Source organism: Ranitomeya variabilis, chromosome 3, assembly GCF_051348905.1.
Source record: "Ranitomeya variabilis isolate aRanVar5 chromosome 3, aRanVar5.hap1, whole genome shotgun sequence".
Classification (NCBI taxonomy): Eukaryota; Metazoa; Chordata; class Amphibia; order Anura; family Dendrobatidae; genus Ranitomeya; species Ranitomeya variabilis.
This window is the reverse complement of record NC_135234.1, coordinates 464972734-464992364: the sequence shown is the minus strand read 5'-3', so window position 1 is coordinate 464992364 and position 19631 is coordinate 464972734. Positions and strand designations below refer to the sequence as shown.

At 41.3% G+C, this 19631-nt stretch overlaps 1 protein-coding gene across 11 annotated transcripts in view; it reads right to left on the bottom strand.

Moving 5' to 3' along the window:
- Positions 1-336: 336 nt before the first annotated feature.
- Positions 337-19631, bottom strand: part of MAP4K4 (mitogen-activated protein kinase kinase kinase kinase 4) — a 192715-nt gene continuing 173420 nt past the window's right edge. For 9 of the 11 annotated variants that reach the window (XM_077296640.1, XM_077296641.1, XM_077296644.1 and 6 more), the window contains 7 exons: positions 15310-15453; positions 13220-13354; positions 7673-7773; positions 6637-6786; positions 5526-5685; positions 5231-5370; positions 337-3067 (listed from right to left, as the gene is read on the bottom strand). In XM_077296640.1, coding sequence (XP_077152755.1) covers positions 2984-3067; positions 5231-5370; positions 5526-5685; positions 6637-6786; positions 7673-7773; positions 13220-13354; positions 15310-15453 — 914 coding nt within the window. In that variant the 3' untranslated portion in view covers positions 337-2983. The remainder of the gene's footprint in view (positions 3068-5230; positions 5371-5525; positions 5686-6636; positions 6787-7672; positions 7774-13219; positions 13355-15309; positions 15454-19631) is intronic. The other 2 variants (XM_077296650.1, XM_077296651.1) reach the window with 1 other exon arrangement.

Below are 19631 nucleotides of genomic sequence, written 5' to 3'. Positions count from 1 at the left end.
TATTTTAATAGAAATAATAGAAGAATGACACATTACAAAGCTCTAAGAAAAGATGCTCTTTTTTTGAAGAATACATTTACTAAGGTTGTTTCATTTGTTGATTTTAAAATAATATGAAATGCATACATTACATAGCTTTTGGCTGATCTATCATGTGTTGCAATAGATAATTTATTTTAGGAGATCAGGGAAAGTCAGTTGAATCTAATCTTCTGGTAACAGTTTGGATATATTTCCTTTGTTGAAGTGATTAAAACAAAGGGCTACTACTTTCCTGCAATACAGCATTGCTCCACCACTGCAATCTACAAAATGAATGCAGTCCACATATATATGTAGGTGTCAATTTTACTTTATTTAAGGGAAAAAAATTGGGAAAATAGGAACTTTCATGAAACACAGTAGACATAAGTTAGATAGCACTGCAAAATGTCCGAAAATGTTTACTTGACACAAGTCTGCTTTGCAGTTAGTAATACAATTAGTAATTTTATGCAGTTTGTCACTGTTGCCTTTTTCGCACTATTATTAATGAAAAAAAATGAGGTTATAGGTCACAAAAGGTGTATTACTAAAATTATGCAAAAAGAATCAATTTAAAAAAACATAAATATGTGATGCACATTAGTTTAACAAAAATGTAAACATTTTCTCCAATGTCACATGTGCAGAAACCAAAAAAATAAGCAACACTGCAGTCATACAGTTTCAGCAATTCAATGCTAGAATTTCTTATGAAGTAACTAAATCAAAAGAGCAAATTCATTCTGCTTTCTGATACATAGTGATTTGCGGTGTTAATACTGGAATTATTTGCCTGGAAATGGTTCCCAATAAAAGCAAGTAAATCAACGATGCTTGCTGTGATATCACATACATTGTACAAAACGTGATCTTCTCCATTACATTTCCTCTTTCTGTAAGTGTAACATTTTAAAGATAAGCCTTGTCCCCAATATTGGTTCCACCGATACATCGCTTACATTGGACTAACTGGAGACAGCACTAAGCAATATTCAGAAAGCTAAGGAACTCTGCTCCTGCTCTTTATTAGGTATACAGAATGGAACAAAATGTACACGAATGATTCTTTTCAGTGCTTCGGAGAGACATGAAGAAAAATCCAGACTTCATTTTCTGCCAATAAAAATAAGGCTTTCACACCACTTCAATGAAGGTGTATACGTGGGGGTGACTGCAGAGAAGTGCACATTTGGAGGAATAGTGGAATATATTCATTCCACTGATTTTATTTTTACGGCACCAACTGTTGACAACTGTTTCCCTATCCGCAAACAAACCACATTACCATAGTCCGCTCCAGTTCATTATTGTATGTAAAATGGAGATGGCAAGAAAACAAATAATGCTTTAACACAATGGCAGAAACAAAGGAAGAGTAGTCTATTTCTAGATTAAAAAGAGAAACTGTTCACAAATGAACAGCTTAAGGCAGCTGTCAAACAATGTACTTAACGCCAGAAAGAAAGAGTCCGTCAAAAAGAGTTGAATGACACTGTGCATTGCTACATCAACCACAACCGAACACTCCAGGATCCTCAAGTCAAGAATGGGATAGTCATTAAGCAGGTTATTCCCTGACGGACATTTATTACAAATGTCAAAACTTGAAGAAAATAAAGCAGATTATTTTATATTCGTAATAAAAAAAGAACTGGGAATCGTACATCTAAACACAGGTACAGTATGTCTGTTAAGAATAAGTATTATTATAACTACATTCTTAGAATTGTTTTAGTGCATTGCATTCTTAAAAACAAACAAAAAAAAATAAATATACACCTTCCATTCAGGAATAAGCCAACCCTCTTCACACCCCTCTAGTGACGTACACCTTAGAACTAGCCTAAACTTGATGATCTTTGATGCTACATCTGCTTTTTTTTTTTTTTTTTTCATAAGAGAAAGCCCTACTGGTTTGTATGAAAATGGTATGTATTAAACTAAAAGGTGAAAGCCAATGAACCCTATAAGTGTTTTGTCACCTCCGCATTGTTTTGTGCCATTGTTAATGCCAATTTCTGCCAATGAGGATGAACTACGATCAGTGGCATAAATTTGGTATTAAAATTACACATTCAAGGTATAGATAGCCTATATTGACTATGAGTCAGCCTCTTTATCAAGCCCTCGAGTGGCCAAGATTCCGGCACAGATCATGCAAGTCTCATGGCACAAAAGGGGTTTGTGCATCACTCAGAATGAGGTAGGAGAAAAAAATAAGTTGATTGGAATTTGCCTGCAATGTCCAAGTCCACAACCCTGTTTTGTTCCCTTTCTACAGTACAGATTTAGGCCACGATGACTGTGTGCACTCTTAGTCTTGATTTCTAGGAGAAACTTTATAAAAAAAGCTATGGATGAGGCAGCGCTAATACTTTGACACATTGCGCAGGGATGCAGAACTAAAAAAATAAAAAAAAGTAGAGGCAAAATTCAATAATTCACAACATTGGCCTAAGACGGCATATAAAAAAAAAAATCAAATAAACGTTAGCGGCTGCCTTTCACATTTTATAAATACAGTTTATTATATGAACTTTCCTTTGTCATAATCAACATCAGAAAACAAAACAAAAAACCCCACTAAATTAAATAAGTGAAATATTAGTAAGCCTAGCTGTGCATCATCAGAAAGGCTTGATAAGTTCTCTTGGACTGTTAAATTCCATTATTTCTTGGTGGAGGGGTGCTTTAGTGTGACTTATTCTTTCACGTCTTACTTGCATCATAATTAAAGTAAGAGGAAGTGTCTGTTAGTAGAACCCTCAGATGTTTGTAGCACCCAACAAAGGCATTACAGCCCCAGCTGCCTCGCAAGCTGCATGAAGGTTCTGTAATCTTCTCCCCTATGTTAGAAACACAAAATCCACTAAATGAATGTGGTTGTACTCCAGTTTCAAATGATTTCAAGTTACGGAGATTACGAAGACTTTAGGGGAGATGTCAGCAGTTCCACTTGTTACCAGCTCAAAAGAGAACTCCTGCCCAGGGTCATGAAATACACTTGGCTGCTTCCACCAGACCTCACCGAAGCAAAGAAAACCTGTGCACAGAGTAGAAATTAGGGATCAGCAATATGCATTACACAGGTATTAGAATATGTCATTTGCAGTGACAAATATTTGGGTTAGAAAAAAAGTTTTCATGGTTGATCAATACTGCCTCCTAGTGGTCATTTTATATTTGCATACAACTGCAGTGGGAAGGAAAGAAAAAAAAAAAAAAAGTTTAACAGTTCAGCAGACTGCTGAACCACTATAGATGTTTGGAAAAGAAGTCCAACCTTATGATAATTTTTAGTGGGCGGACTGTCGGGCATAAAAAGTCACCACTGTCATGCAATCAAAAGAAGTAAAAAGTTCTACCACGTTAGTAAGTTCATGAAAACCAAAGGAATAGAGCGCACTACCAATACAGGTTATAATAAAATATCCCACCGGGGTGCAACCAAGCAGCCAAGCATGAGAAATACACAAGGAAAAGACGCTGCTCCAAAGGATGCACACCACAGAAAATAAAACAAAGATATATATATGTATAATATAAACAAGGGATTTTTATTGACACACAGCAACTTCAATACATAAAAAACATAATTAAAAACAATGCAAAGTACAATTGGCACATAGATAGATAACGTGTGCAAAATACAGAGTGCAAGTCTGCAAAAACCAGCATGTAAATAGCAGGAGTAACCCTCTGGCTCATGGAGCTGATAATGAATGACCAGACAAGTGCACCACCTTTATGAACAGCCAAAAGAAACTATCCTCCAACCTGGGAAAACTGCTGAAGTGTGGACGCCCAACGTGCGGGGCAAGACCACCCAAATTCAGTGATACCTATGATAACTTATGCAGTCCCAGTAAATCCCATATCTCTAATAAGATGGGTGGGCTGAACATACCCAAGGTGGAGAAGGCAGGCACGCCAGCTCCAGACGCAGACGAAGTATGTGCCAAAACGAGAGGGCGGTCTCTCGTTTTGGCACATACTTCGTCTGCGTCTGGAGCTGGCGTGCCTGCCTTCTCCACCTTGGGTATGTTCAGCCCACCCATCTTATTAGAGATATGGGATTTACTGGGACTGCATAAGTTATCATAGGTATCACTGAATTTGGGTGGTCTTGCCCCGCACGTTGGGCGTCCACACTTCAGCAGTTTTCCCAGGTTGGAGGATAGTTTCTTTTGGCTGTTCATAAAGGTGGTGCACTTGTCTGGTCATTCATTATCAGCTCCATGAGCCAGAGGGTTACTCCTGCTATTTACATGCTGGTTTTTGCAGACTTGCACTCTGTATTTTGCACACGTTATCTATCTATGTGCCAATTGTACTTTGCATTGTTTTTAATTATGTTTTATATGTATTGAAGTTGCTGTGTGTCAATAAAAATCCCTTGTTTATATTATACATATATATATCTTTGTTTTATTTTCTGTGGTGTGCATCCTTTGGAGCCACGTTAGTAAGTTAACACCGATCTATAGGATAGCTGATAACTTGCAGATAGCTGGGGGATCCACTGCTGGGTCCCCCACCACATCATGGCTTTGCAATCCTCATCTGAATGGAGTGTTGGTCAAGCATGAGCACCGCATATTGAATGAACATTGCTCACCGATGGTGCTTGGCATTCTCCAGTAGTTCCATAGGCAATGAACAGAGCCCCCCACCCAGGGATCTACACCTTATTCAATCGGTGGCTCTGCAGAACCTTGCCCTCAGCTGAGGAAACCCAAGCTATTGGCGGTGGTCTTCAAATCCTCAAGATCAGTGATTATTTGTTTTAGTTAACGGACATTAACAATTGATATATATATATAGATCATTAAAGACTTGCAACTGAACCAAACCTAATCCCATCCTACAGATAAATAGACAGAAAAAAACAATGGCTCCTAAGGGGAACCTAGCTTCCCCAGATTCCTCCTCTTCAACCAAAGCACCATATATATTTATTACTACTATTATACCCATCCTAACAAGCCCATTTTACTGTTTTATAGATTTCTTTATATGACAAATATCAATTATATAACTGCAGGGCCTGGGGAAGCCATCAGGTTCCCTTTAAAATGCAAACATGAAAAAATGAAACAAAAAAAAATTAAAGAGGCTGTCCTTAGTGGTCAAAGAGTTAAAACAAAATATTAGCTCTGAAAATATTTGACATAAAAATAGGCAACACAGTCTAGTAATGTTTTACCTTATCATTTCGTTCACACAAGAACTTTAGTCTTTGTGCCCTCTTGTGCATAAAAACTCCATCTAGGTGTCCAGTCTCAACTGATCGAATTTCAATGGCTTTTTCGCCCCATCCCATTATCTGGTTAGAACGGATATATGCTGAAAAAATAAAACATGACTTTAGAAGGAAGCAAGAAGTTACTATCACTTACTAGGGTTTTTTCTTTAATAATGAAAATGATCAGAAACTTATAGATAAATAATAGAAAAACAAATGAAGACCTATTAAAAGTCTACTGCAATGTAAAACATACCAACAGATGTCGGCATTTCTCCCCATTGTAGAACCACATCTTTGGTGATTCTGCCGTAAGTATTAACATATACTCCTTCATCTTCATAACAAACCAACAACTCCATGCCATCGGTATTTGGGAGAATAATAATTGCATGCGGCTGGATACTGCTCTGGATCTGTAACAGGAGTACAGTAAGGAGTCGTTACTAATGGGGTTCATTTCTAGTTATCTCAGAACACAGAAAGCCAATTCAGATAGCAGTGTTGTTTTATCCATGCACGGTTCAGGTTTTCCATGACCAGCACACAGACACATTCGATGTTATGGACTATTATGCTTAGCTTTTTTATTTTTAAATAAAGTCAGAGACCACAGGATCCAACTTTACAGGAGCCTTTCTCACAATATACATTTTTTGCAATGTTGCAATGCTTCGCTATACATAATATTAGCCTAGATAGCTGATTGACAATATATTTGTTTCTGTTCACGCCATATGATATTACACATACTCCAAAAAACATGTCCCTTCTTAATGGCGTTTTTCACAACTTGAACAACCCTTATATAAAATAATCAGGGTCTCAGTGAGAATAAAAACTACTTATAATCTCCTCACAAACCAACGCCGTTCCAGCAATATCAACGCGCTGCATCTGCAGACACTCGCACCATCCTGAATGTTCACGTTTCAGCCAAGGGAAGTGTGAGAGACGCAGCTAATTAGTGGCCAACGACTGTCTGCAGTGCTCACAAGTTACGCAAGCTCCGGCAGGCGCAGCACCAACATCGTTGGAACGCCACCAGGCTGAGAGGCGACTAGAAGCTGTTTATTTTCATTTAATTAGGAGTTGCCAAAGTAGTTTAATACAACCCTTTTAGGCAAGCAGCCTCAACTCACATACAGTTGACAATCTGGGTTCTAGAACAAAACTAGAGTCTAGGACTTCAGATCCGATCATATATATTTACTGCATATTTACAGAAGCCACAAATTTCTCCATACCTATAACTTTTGACATTCCGTAACTCCAAAACACTCTAAATGTTCTACAAACATATGAAATGTTTGTAGGACAATAATCCACCCCAGCCCACAATGATTTCTACTAGTCACAATACCCACATGTGTTGGTAGATAAATGTCATAGACAGCTCCTGAGTCCACATCAACTGCATGAAAACCAGCACAGGATCCATAAATCACTTTTAGCCGCTGTCCTTCTTCAACCGTCAGGTCAACTAACAATGGCCTATGTACCAAGTCTCCAAATGACTGCAAGTAAAGAATGATAATTAGAAAATAGAACATTAACGCAAGGTGTTTTTGTTTTTTTTACAGTAAAAAAACTTAACGTCTCTGGCATATAGGACACCTTAGTTCCTTTGCGATATAGGTCTTAAGGGTGACTCCCTATGTGATGCAAGTCAGCAACTGCAGATCTGCTGCACATGATGTAGACCTGTCCACACCTAAAGGTTTTGGAAGGGAGTCACAAACATAATTAATAATGTCTATTCTGTAAATGGTTTCCTCACTTCACTGGAGTATATTCTGTGGTGTATGGAGGAACTTGAGACTGACAGGTCGGGAAAGACTGCAAAGGCAAGAATGCTTTACACGGCAAGAAAGTGGTTAGCCCATTGGATAGATGAGATGGGTCCCACTGTACAAGAATTTATTAATAAACTGCCTGATAATTTGTAGAAGGGAGTGTATACTACATGTGGTGGCATTTTGGAATCGTGGGAGTTATGGATTGATACACCCAGAATGGTTTACAGAGTGTTAATCAGTTCCCATCTGGGTTTGTTGTAGCGGTTGGTCAGGGATAGGTGTTAAGTTAATTAGAGGGGGTTGATGGTCCTCTTGGAGGGTGGAGGGTGTAAGGCAATATACCCAACCCCTTTTTCTCCTTTACAGTTTATTAAATATTTTATGTGTTCTAGCGTATAGGGAAGGACATAGAGATGCATGTGCAGGAAAAAATTTTTTGTTATTTTTAAACAGGGGCAGAAAGGATGAGGGACTGCATGGTCTGTGATTTGATTTCAGAAAAGATTCAAAGTTTTTAACGAAAAAAATAAATAAAACTTAAAAAGGTCAGAAAAATATTGGAAAGGAGCACATTATAAATTTGAGAAAATCAGGGATTACAAACCTTAAAGGCCATGAACTTATGATATGGCTTTGGCGCCCAAGCATAGACTTCCACTGAACTCTTTAAAGCAATTACCAAAAACTTGATGCGTTCATATTTTACTAAAGTAAAAGAAAAACAGGAAATATTAAACTAGAAAACATTTAGCCACTATAAGTATTAGGACATTCTTCTGAAAGAAAGTACTTGATATTATTACTTGTGGGTTGGCCAGTACTGAAGCATTAGTACAGCGTGCGCACGTATACTACATATATGCTCTGTGCCTTCTAATCTCATTGTGCCACTGTCTGCTCAGACCACTTCCTAGAGCACTGCCCTCCCCCCACAGTACAACGCTTCCTAAACATACACAAGTTCGAATAAATGAATCATCTTTGAACTAACATCGTGGACCTCTCCTCAAAAGAAGTAAAAATGTGCTGGATCTTTAGAGTTGCCAAGAATCTTTAGAGCATTTGTCTCAGAAACGGTCTGTCCTTGGACTACATCTGGCACTGAGGCTCATTTGTATTCAGGTAGATGGAGTTAAAAGCAAAAGCAGACACAAGTCATGGACATATTTCAATCTAATTACGGAGAACTGTGCATGCTCTGAGGTGCAGTTTCTCTTCAAATAGAATGCCCATGTCACAATTCATTCTTGTAGAATCCCTATATCTATTTCCATTCCAGCATTTTTGGTTATTTCAGCATTTGTTAGCCATCAGTGAAGTATGTTCAATGTGTGCATGAAAAAAAAAAAAAAAAGTAGACGACTTACAACATATAATCTTGTGCTGCTCCAGTCGGGTCCCACGCCTGCATCATGTAACCACAGCTCTTTCTTGTTGCCATACACAGCGTACAGGTACCGTATATACTCTAGTATAAGCCGACCCAAGTATAAGCCAAGACCCCTAATTTTGCCACAAAAAACTGGGAAAACTTATTGACTCGAGTATAAGCCTAGGGTGGGAAATGCAGCAGCTACTGGTAAATTTCAAAAATAAAAATAGATACCAATGAAAGTAAAATTAATTGAGAAATCAGTAGGTTAAGTGTTTGAATCAGGAGCCACTTATATTGCTCCATACAGTTCATGATGGACCCCATAAGATGCTTGCCCCCGTATAATGCTGCATAAAAGGTTAATGATGGCCCCATAAGATGCTCCATAGAATAATATGCCCCATATGCTGCTGCTGCGATTAAAAAAAAAAAAAAAAATTACATACTTACCTCTCGTCGCTGGGGGTCAGGTGTCAGTATCCTGAGCAGGCGGCGAAACCAGCACGCTATGGGGGCCAGGTGCAAGAGTTGCCACTGGCTCAGGACACCGGGCACTTGCGATACTCACCTGTTCCCGTTCCACTACCACGCGCCGCTGTGTCTTCCGGGTCTCTACAGTGACTGTTCAGGCAGAGGGTGCGCACTAAACACGTCATCGTGCCCTCTGTCCTGAACGTCACAGCCAGAGGACGCGGAAGACAGAGCCCGGCGTTGGAACGGGGACAGGTGAATATCTCATGGCTCACCCTCCCAGTCATACTCACCTCCTCCTGGCACGGTCCCTGCTTCTCCGATGGTCTCTGGCGCCGGCAGCTTGTTCCTATGTTCAGCGGTCACATGATACCGCTCATTAAAGTAATGAATATGCGCTCCACGCCTATCGGAGTGGAGTCGCGTCCATATTCATTACTTTAATGAGTGATACCACGTGACCGCTGAACACAGGAAGAGCTGCGGGCGCCGGAGACCATCGGAGAAGCAGGGAAGTGCAGAGACCGCGCCGGGAGCAGGCGAGTATGATGTGACAGCTGCCACTCACTGCCACTCCCCCGCCAACCCCCTGGGACAATGACTCGAGTATAAGCCGAGAGGGGGCACTTTATAAAAAAAAAAAAAAAAAAAAATCGCCTGAAAATCTCAGCTTATACTCGAGTATATACGGTAATTCCTCTCACTGTCAGCTCTATGAGAGCCTAAGGCTGCCGTCACACTAGCAGTATTTGGTCAGTATTTTACATCAGTATTTGGAAGCCAAAAACAGGAGTGGAACAAATAGAGGAAAAGTATAATAGAAACATATGCACCACTTCTGTATTTATCATCCACTCCTGGTTTTGGCTTACAAATACTGATGTAAATTACTGACCAAATACTGCTAGTGTGACGGCAGCCTTAGACTGAGTCTCATAGACTAACAATGAGAAAGTGTCTGCTGGCACCCCGGGTGTGTGGTGACAGCTGGTAACAATTATGGTCATATGATGCAAAAGATGACCAGAGCAGTGCAGGAAATGGCAGAAGACGAGGAATGAATAGTATTTTATTTTATTATGTTACAGATGGCTAACAAATGATGGAAAAAAAAAAAAAATCAGCTAGAGGGGGACTTCAAGTTTCAGGCTGCAGTCACCATTAATTTATTATTATTATTCATTTATATAGCAACATTAATTCCATAGTGCTGTACATGAGAAAGGGGTTACGTACAGAGTTATAATTATCGTTTACAGTAAACAAATTTACAATGACAGACTGGTACAGAGGGGAGAGGACCCTTGTCCTTGTAGACTTATATTCTACGGGGTAATGGGGAAGAGACAGAAGGTCGGGGTGCGGCAGCTCCGATGGTGGTGAGGCGGCAGCTCTGGTGGTGGTGAGGCGACAGCTCGGGTGGTGGTGAGGCGACAGCTCGGGTGGTGGTGAGGCGACAGCTCGGGTGGTGGTGAGGCGACAGCTCGGGTGGTGGTGAGGCGACAGAATGGTTATTGCAGGCTGTAGGCTTTCCTGAAGAGATGGGTTTTCAGGTTCCGTCGGAAGGATCCGAGGGTGGTGGATAATCGGATTTGTTGAGGCGTGGAATTCCAGAGGATGGGGGATATTCGGGAGAAATCTTGGAGGCGGTTGTGTGAAGAACAAATAAGTGTGGAGGAGAGTAGGAGGTCTTGGGAGAATCGTAGATTACGTGAGGGAAGATATTGGGGGATTAGTTCAGAGATATAGGGAGGGGACAGGTTGTGGATGGCTTTGTAGATCAGTGTTAGTAGTTTGAACTGGATTCGTTGAGGAATTGGGAGCCAGTGGAGGGATTTGCAGAGGGGAGAAACAGGGGAGTAGTGATGAGAGAGGTGGATTAGCCAGGCAGCAGAGTTGAGGACAGACTGGAGTGGTGCAAGAGAGAGTTAGCGGGGAGGCCACAGAGGAGGATATTGCAGTAGTCGAGGCTGGAGATGATGAGGGCATGCACAAGAGTTTTAGTAGATTGTGGGCTGAGGAAGGGATGGATTCTGGCAATATTTTTGAGTTGGAGGCGACAGGAGGTGGCAATAGTTTGGACGTGCGGTTTGAAGGACAGGGTAGAGTCGAGAGTTACCCCAAGGTAGCTGATTTAGGGTGCGGGAGAGAGCGTGATGCAGTTTACCATAATAGACAGATCAGGTAGAGGGGATATGCGAGATGGGGGAAAGATGAGGAGTTCGATTTTGTCTACATTGAGTTTTAGGAAGCGAGAGGTGAAGAAGGAGGATATGGCTGATAGCGACTCCTGGATTCTGGACAGCAGAGAAGTGACATCTGGGCCAGAGAGGTAGATCTGAGTGTCGTCCTCATACAGGTGGTACTGGAAGCCATGGGACTTTATGAGTTGTCCTAGGCCAAGGTTATAGATGGAAAAAAGTAGGGGCCTTAGGACAGCGTCTTGAGGAACTCCAACAGAGAGAGGGCAGGATGAGGAGGTAGTGTGGAAGTGGGAAACGCTAAATGTGCAATCGGAAAAGTATGAGGCAATCCAGGACAGGGCAAGGTCTTTGATTTAAATTTAGACCCCTGTGCTCTCATGTGTCAGCACAGTATCATTCCTGCACTCAATGTGGAGGAGTGTGCAATGTTCCCCTCCCTGCCCCTGCAAAATCTACAGGGTGTTTTCTCCTCATCTACCCTTTTGTATAGCTTGTCCGGTATCCTTTCCAGTCAACACTTTCCTCCCTTTCTCACCAGCCATGTATAAACTACCACCCCTTTCCTGGACATAATAAGGAGTGAACCGCAGACATTTACAGACATTTAGACGGAAGCAGTGTACAGTCTGATCTATTTTAGAAGTAGTAGTTCTATTAATAATAGAACACCAACTGGAAAGTTGATTAACTCTGCATTAAAGGGAACCTGTCAGCAGGATTGTGCACAGTAACATACAGACAGTGTCAGGTAAGGGCTGTTATACCGATAGCAATGATACCTTGGTTGATGGTGGCGCTCTGCTTATTCATCTGTATGGGCGGCATATGACAGGTCACTGATACCTCACTGACCTGCCCCCTATTTTACATACTGAATATAATATGTATTGAAAAGAAAAAAAAATGTTCTCAAAATGCCACACCTGCATAGCAGCATCTATCTAGTATCTATTGGATCACTGATGAATGCTACTGCGCAGGAACGGCCGGTACCATTTTGAGAATTTTTTAAATCTCCGTTAATGTATATGACTAAATAAAACAATTTAATGCATATTATAGATGCGATCATGCTGCAGCGCAGGCACCTTCTTGCTGAATGTGATTTTTTTTTCAATACATATTATATTCAGTATGAAAATAGGGGGCAGGTAAGTGGGGGGGATCAGTGGCCTGTCATAAGCCATACTGATGAATAAGCAGAGCACCACCATCAACCAAGGTATCATTGTAATCAGTGTAACGGCACCAACCTCACCCTGTCCGCCGGTTGCGCAACGCAATCCTGCTCACAGGATCCCTTTAAGTAAATGGACAATTTAAAAAAATAATAATTCAGTACAAAGATTTTCATAAAATTTAAACTTTCCAATATTAAAAGAAAAAAAAACATGAGAAAACTACTGAAATATATTGCTTAAATATGCAAAGCATATTTGAGTTAAATTTATAGTTAACTATAAAACATATGAACAGATATCTTCACCACTGGCCTGAAAGGGAAGAGACTCATGCTTAAAGGGAACCAGTCACTTTCTACATGGAGACCTAGCTGAGGACACCACATAATAATAATAACTATTTTATTTTATATAGCACCAACATATTCCGCAGCACTTTATAATTAGGCGGGGACATAGTATAGGGAAGGAGAAGCTGAGCAGAATGATCTATTTGTTGGAAAGTATTCAGTATCACATGCAATGTATTCATAGAGATCCTAGATCCTTGGTGATCATAGGTATACTACAATGGGTTGTCCTACTCAGTGATTGACAGCTAACTCTGTGTTCAGTCATATAAGGAAGACAGTCAATCACCGAATAGGACCGCCCATTGAACTCCTATGCATAAAAACACCAGGGATTGCAAAGGGTAAAACGTATGTTGTACTAAAACTTTCCCTAGAAAAATGTGTATCAATTTGAACAGTGACTGCTGCTCTATAAGATCTTGCCATCAGATATTAGCAACATGACAGATTCCCTTTAATCTAGGCTAAAGAGATCCATTGTAAAAAGTTTTTGCAGAATATGAACATTATAATTGAATCACTTCTGAATGTTCAAGTACCATATGAAAGGACTCCTTGTATACCTACCAACTTTATAGTGCACACAACCTTCCAAATCGCCAACAGTTGTCCAGCCTTGTTTCTTCTCAACCTCTGGGTCATTGTGGAGAATTTTGTTTCTCAACCAAGACAAGTAATACACTCGCAACTTGTTCTTCTTTCCTGTTAAAAATAAAGTGCACAACACCTAATGTAAAATAAATCTAGGCAATAAGGATGACTTGACAACTATTTTTCAGAATAACTTGCCATGACGTTTTGAAACAATACAAATTATATGATTTTTCTTGTGGCATTTTTTCCTTACTCAGCTGTCAACGCTATAGCTATATAGAATACATTTTTCTTTAACACAGCTCTGATGGTTCTTGCATGGCTCATAGTTAAAAGGATCTTCATAAAATTTTTATAATATTTATCTTTTTTGTTTTTTCAGTCCACAGACTTACAATTGCAAAAAAAACCCCTAAGAAATAAATGTCATTTATTCTCCGCAACTCCAGCACTTCCTCTCAGCCCCTACCCTTGGCTTTACTTCTATTTGGCACAATGCGGGGTCCCTTCGAGCAGTGCTTCTTCAGGTGTCACAGCTAAATATTCCTTACTAAAATAAAAAAGCCTTTTACATTGGACTTAAACTCCAAGCTGCACTTATAAAAAGCACAGCATGACAATACTGCAAAAAAACCTAGAGGCATCAAAGAAGCCCTTTAGAGCAGGGATGCACCACCTGCGACCCAGGGGCTTCATGCGGCCCAGAAAGCCATTCTGTGCAGTTCCTAACCCATATGGACAGAAAATGCTTGTCTGATAGGTTAGGTGTATGGGAGCATCCACACAGAAGAGTAATGGCAGCAGCTAAGGAGCCGGGACTGGCAAGTACTGGTGGTGCGTGGTGTAGACATCTCTGGAAGTCTCATACATCAGGAGAATGGGGTCTCTGGACCATTCTAGAAAGGTGTATTAGACAGGTAGCCTTCCGGGTCAGTGCTCGCTCCACTGTAGTGTAAGGAAGCTCTGACTCATTAGGTAGTAAGCAAAGTATCTATGATCTAGTCTCAGAAGCCGTGTGCATACATGACCTCTTACTCTTTAGGGCCTATTCACACAGGCATTTACGAGGATTTAGAAGTGTACTATACTGCAAATCCACATAAAAATATAAATCTGTAAAAAAGCTTTTTATTAGTTTTTCTGCAAACTGTTCAGGATAGTGTGTGCGCTATAGGAGTTTTTCCCCATTACAATCAGTCAGACATATTTAAAAACTATTTGACACTTTTTATGTGGATTTAGGAGCAGAATCTATTTCTAAATAGAAGGCAATAGCCCCTTAGTTTTTAGTGCAGTCCCCAAGATTGGTTCAGTATGACAATGGGGTCCTTGGACCCAAAAAGGTTGTGCACCTCTGCTTTAGAGGGTCTAAGTATCAGAGGTCGAGAATCTGCAAGGAGTTTGTATGTTCTCCCCATATTTGCTTGGAGTTCCCTTGGATGCTACGGCTTCCTCCCACACTCCAAAAAGACATACTTGATAGAGAATTTAGTTTGAGCGTTCCAATGGGGACAGTGATGATTAGATCTGTAAAGCTCTGTTCAATTAATGGTGCTATATACGCACATAAAATAAATAAAAATATAGGCCATAAAATTAAAGTCATGTATTAAGTATACCAAATCATTAACAGATCCAACAAATCCACAAACACCTAACAACACCCAACAAAAATTAAAGCAAATCTGTCATCAGAAAAAAAGAGAATACAGAGCGGCGGCAGTAACCGTGCTCCCGTCCCTGACACACTTGCTCAACTTTACGGGCAGCTGTCAGTCAGTGCCGGGGACGCAAATACCACCACTGCTCGTGGTGACTGGACAGGCACCCGTGCCGCCCCTGTGGCTGAATAAAGTTCATTTTCTCCAAGCAGGGTTCTGATAAATGCGGGCACCGGGCAGGTTAGTAACACTATTAACCTTCAGATTAACAGCACTTTTTTTTTCTGGTGACAGGTTCCCTTGAAAACGTTCACTACACTGGCTCACTAAATGCATTTACCCCAGTTCCAGCAAGTCTGCATATGACTCCTGGTTCTGGAGGCTTTATAGGTGCAACTTTACCTGATATTGTAACCAGGACATTTAAACCCTCAAGGACATCCATTTGCTGAAATCGCCTTCTGTTGATGAGGGGATAAACTTTTCCCTGACCACTTCGGTCTAAGAGCATTAATCCACTTTCAGTGCCAACCAACAGATTTACACCTGTGAGGAAAAAAAGTAGTAAATCATTGTAATTTGCAAAATACATAATTATTCAAAAACAAGAATTATTCCCATTTAATTGGTTATCAAATTATTTTGTGCATTCAACAGAGACCAAATTAGCTCAAAAAAAGAAAAAAAAAGAAAGTATGAGAACATTTGTCAAAGGGCTTGAAATATTAGCTATGTGGTTACAACAGACACATTTTCTGCATTTCGTATTGTTATAAATAATTTTGTAAGCATAATACATAACTGGCACAATAAATTTCCTTTTACTACACTATGAAAAAAAAAGCGTCATTTTTCTGAAAAGGGGGATTTCTCAAGAGGTCTTTTGGGCAGCTCAGAGCTATGCTGTCTCCCTACAGTCTCCTCACTTCCAGGTTTTTGGTGGGACAGGCACTCCTAGAGAGACAGCTCTGATGAGTGGCAGAGCTGTAGTATCAGGAGAATTCTAAAGCTCAGCACATGTTCTGCTGTAACACATCCAGTTATCAATGGTTTGTTCTGGAGTGTACGCTGAAAATATTCAGACATATCAAAATAACAGGGCACACAGCTCCGTACAGGGAGAGCCGTGAATAAGAGAACTACTCTGGGAGAAGAGATGTTGGCTGCTGGCGATTTTGCAAGATTTATAACAGCACCTTGTCAGGAGCTGAGTGTGAGGTAGGTGAGCAGATAACTGCTGTCAATGGGTTAGAGAGAGCTGGGATGTTAGGAGCTAATTTTTCTCCTGGAATGTAACTACATCACACACTTGGCCAGGGCTGGACAGACTGGTGCCAGAGCTCGATGGAAACCAGCTGTACACAATGAAAAATAAAAGCAGTCATTGCAGGAGACTAATAAATATAAAAAGCAAGTCAACTGCGACTACTCAATTAAAGCACTCTAATAATTTAAGAATACCTCTAACTCAACTATAGGTACAGTATACTAAAAAGTGATCAATCTACTGCACTTAACTTGGAGCTTGTCAGTCAAGAAAGTAGAAGGACAAATAACTGAAAATAAAATGTTCCATAGTAAATGAACCATATCTAGCAAAACAGAGCTCCTTTTCCCATGAAGGTGTGTATATTGTATGCCTGACAGGTTTTACTTGATTAATATAGCAGTAAGACAGCCTCATTTCATTTTTGTTCTTAAAAAAAAAAAAAATTCAGCTACCGGAAATTTAGACTGATATTTTACTATAATGAAGTCAAGTCTATGTATTTATACCTGGGGAGTCACAAAAAAGGAATTTGACAACATTAGTAAATAATGTTTTGTTGTACATTTGGGCCTCATCAAGAGCATATATGTAATACTAGATGGTGGCCCGATTCTAACGCATTGGGTATTCTAGAATATGTATGTAGTTTATTTATGAAGATTTTAGAATAATACATTGAATACACAGGATTCGGCCAGCCGGGAGCGACCAATTAGCGAAGCGTGGTTCAAATCCCGCACCAATTCGCGGCCGGACTGCGCCAGTCGCTGATTGTTCGCGGCCGGCCACGTAGTATATAGCACAGCCACGTAGTACATAACAGCCCACGTAGTAAATAGCACAGCCCACGGAGTACATAGCACAGCCCACGGAGTATATAGCACAGCCACGTAGTATATAGCACGGCCCACGGAGTGTATAACAGCCCACATAGCATATACCACAGCCACATAGTTTATAACAGCCCACGTAGTATAACACAGCCCACGTAGTGTATAACACAGCCCACGTAGTATATTGCACAGCCCACGTAGTATATTGCACAGCCCACGTAGTATATTGCACAGCCCACGCAGTATATTGCACAGCCCACGGAGTATATAGCACAACCACGTAGTATATAGCACGGCCCACGGAGTGTATAACAGCCCACATAGCATATACCACAGCCACATAGTTTATAACAGCCCACGTAGTATAACACAGCCCACGTAGTGTATAACACAGCCCACGTAGTATATTGCACAGCCACGCAGTATATTGCACAGCCCACGTAGTATATTGCACAGCCCACGTAGTATATTGCACAGCCCACGTAGTATATTGCAAAGCCACGCAGTATATTGCACAGCCCACGTAGTGTATAACACAGCCCACGTAGTGTATAACACAGCCCACGTAGTATATTGCACAGCCCATGTAGTATATTGCACAGCCCACGTAGTATATTGCACAGCCCACGTAGTATATTGCACAGCCCACGTAGTATATTGCAAAGCCACGCAGTATATTGCACAGCCCACGTAGCATATTGCACAGCCCACGTAGCATATTGCACAGCCCACGTAGCATATTGCACAGCCCACGTAGTATATTGCACAGCCCACGTAGTATATTGCACAGCCCACGTAGTATATTGCACAGCCCACGACTATTGCACAGCCCACGTAGTATATTGCACAGCCCACGTAGTATATTGCACAGCCCACGTAGTATATTGCACAGCCCACGTAGTATATTGCACAGCCCACGTAGTATATTGCACAGCCCACGTAGTATATTGCACAGCCCACGTAGTATATTGCACAGCCCACGTAGTATATTGCACAGCCCACGTAGTATATTGCACAGCCCACGGAGTATATAGCACAACCACGTAGTATATAGCACGGCCCACGGAGTGTATAACAGCCCACATAGCATATACCACAGCCACATAGTTTATAACAGCCCACGTAGTATAACAGCCCACGTAGTGTATAACACAGCCCACGTAGTATATTGCAGCCACGCAGTATATTGCACAGCCCACGTAGTATATTGCACAGCCCACGTAGTATATTGCACAGCCCACGTAGTATATTGCAAAGCCACGCAGTATATTGCACAGCCCACGTAGTGTATAACACAGCCCACGTAGTATATTGCACAGCCACGCAGTATATTGCACAGCCCACGTAGTATATTGCACAGCCCACGTAGTATATTGCACAGCCCACGTAGTATATTGCACAGCCCACGTAGTATATTGCAAAGCCACGCAGTATATTGCACAGCCCACGTAGCATATTGCACAGCCCACGTAGCATATTGCACAGCCCACGTAGTATATTGCACAGCCCACGACTATTGCACAGCCCACGTAGTATATTGCACAGCCCACGTAGTATATTGCACAGCCCACGACTATTGCACAGCCCACGTAGTATATTGCACAGCCCACGTAGTATATTGCACAGCCCACGTAGTATATTGCACAGCCCACGTAGTATATTGCACAGCCCACGTAGTATATTGCACAGCCCACGTAGTATATTGCACAGCCCACGTAGTATATTGCACAGCCCACGTAGTATATTGCACAGCCCACGTAGTATATTGCACAGCCCACGTAGTATATTGCAATATATCCCTGTTAAAAAAGAATTAAAATAAAAAAATAGTTAGTTATATACTCACCCTCCGTCGGCCACCTGGATCCAGCCGAGGCGTTTACCGATGCTCCTTGCGACGCTCCGGTCCCAAGAGTGCATTGCGGTCTCAAGAGATGATGACGTAGCGGTCTTGCGAGACCGCTACGTCATCATCTCATGAGATCGCAATGCATGGAGCGGTCACCGGAGCGCCATGAGGAGCGGGAAAGGCCTGTTCTGGATCCGGGGGGCCGACGGACGGTGAGTATATAACTATTTTTTTTTATTATTTTTAACATTAGATCTTTTTACTATTGACGCTGCATAGGCAGCATTAATAGTAAAAAGTTGGTCACACAGGGTTAACAGCAGCATTAATGGACTGTGTTACACCGCGGCATAACGCGGTCCGTTAATGCTGCCATTAACCCTGTGTGAGCGCTGAATGGAGGGGAGTATGGAGCGGGCACTGACTGCGGGGAGTATGGAGCGGGCACTGACGGCAGGGGAGTAGGGAGGGATTAATTCTCGGCCGGACTGTGCCCGTCGCTGATTGATACACTACGAGGGATTTCCGGGACAGACAGACAGAAAGACGGAAGTGACCCTTAGACAATTACAGTATATAGTAAATATTCTCATGGGAGGATTAAAAACAACCTTTTCTGAAAATTTTGCTTGCGAGTGAAAAAGTCAAACTGGTTTGCCTAGCTCTGCAGAACCATTACTGAAGCATCAAGCCTAAATGTATTTGGAGTCACGTGCAGCTGAATGTCAACATGCAGAGGAAGGTGCTTGTTATGCATTTCAAATCGGCAATA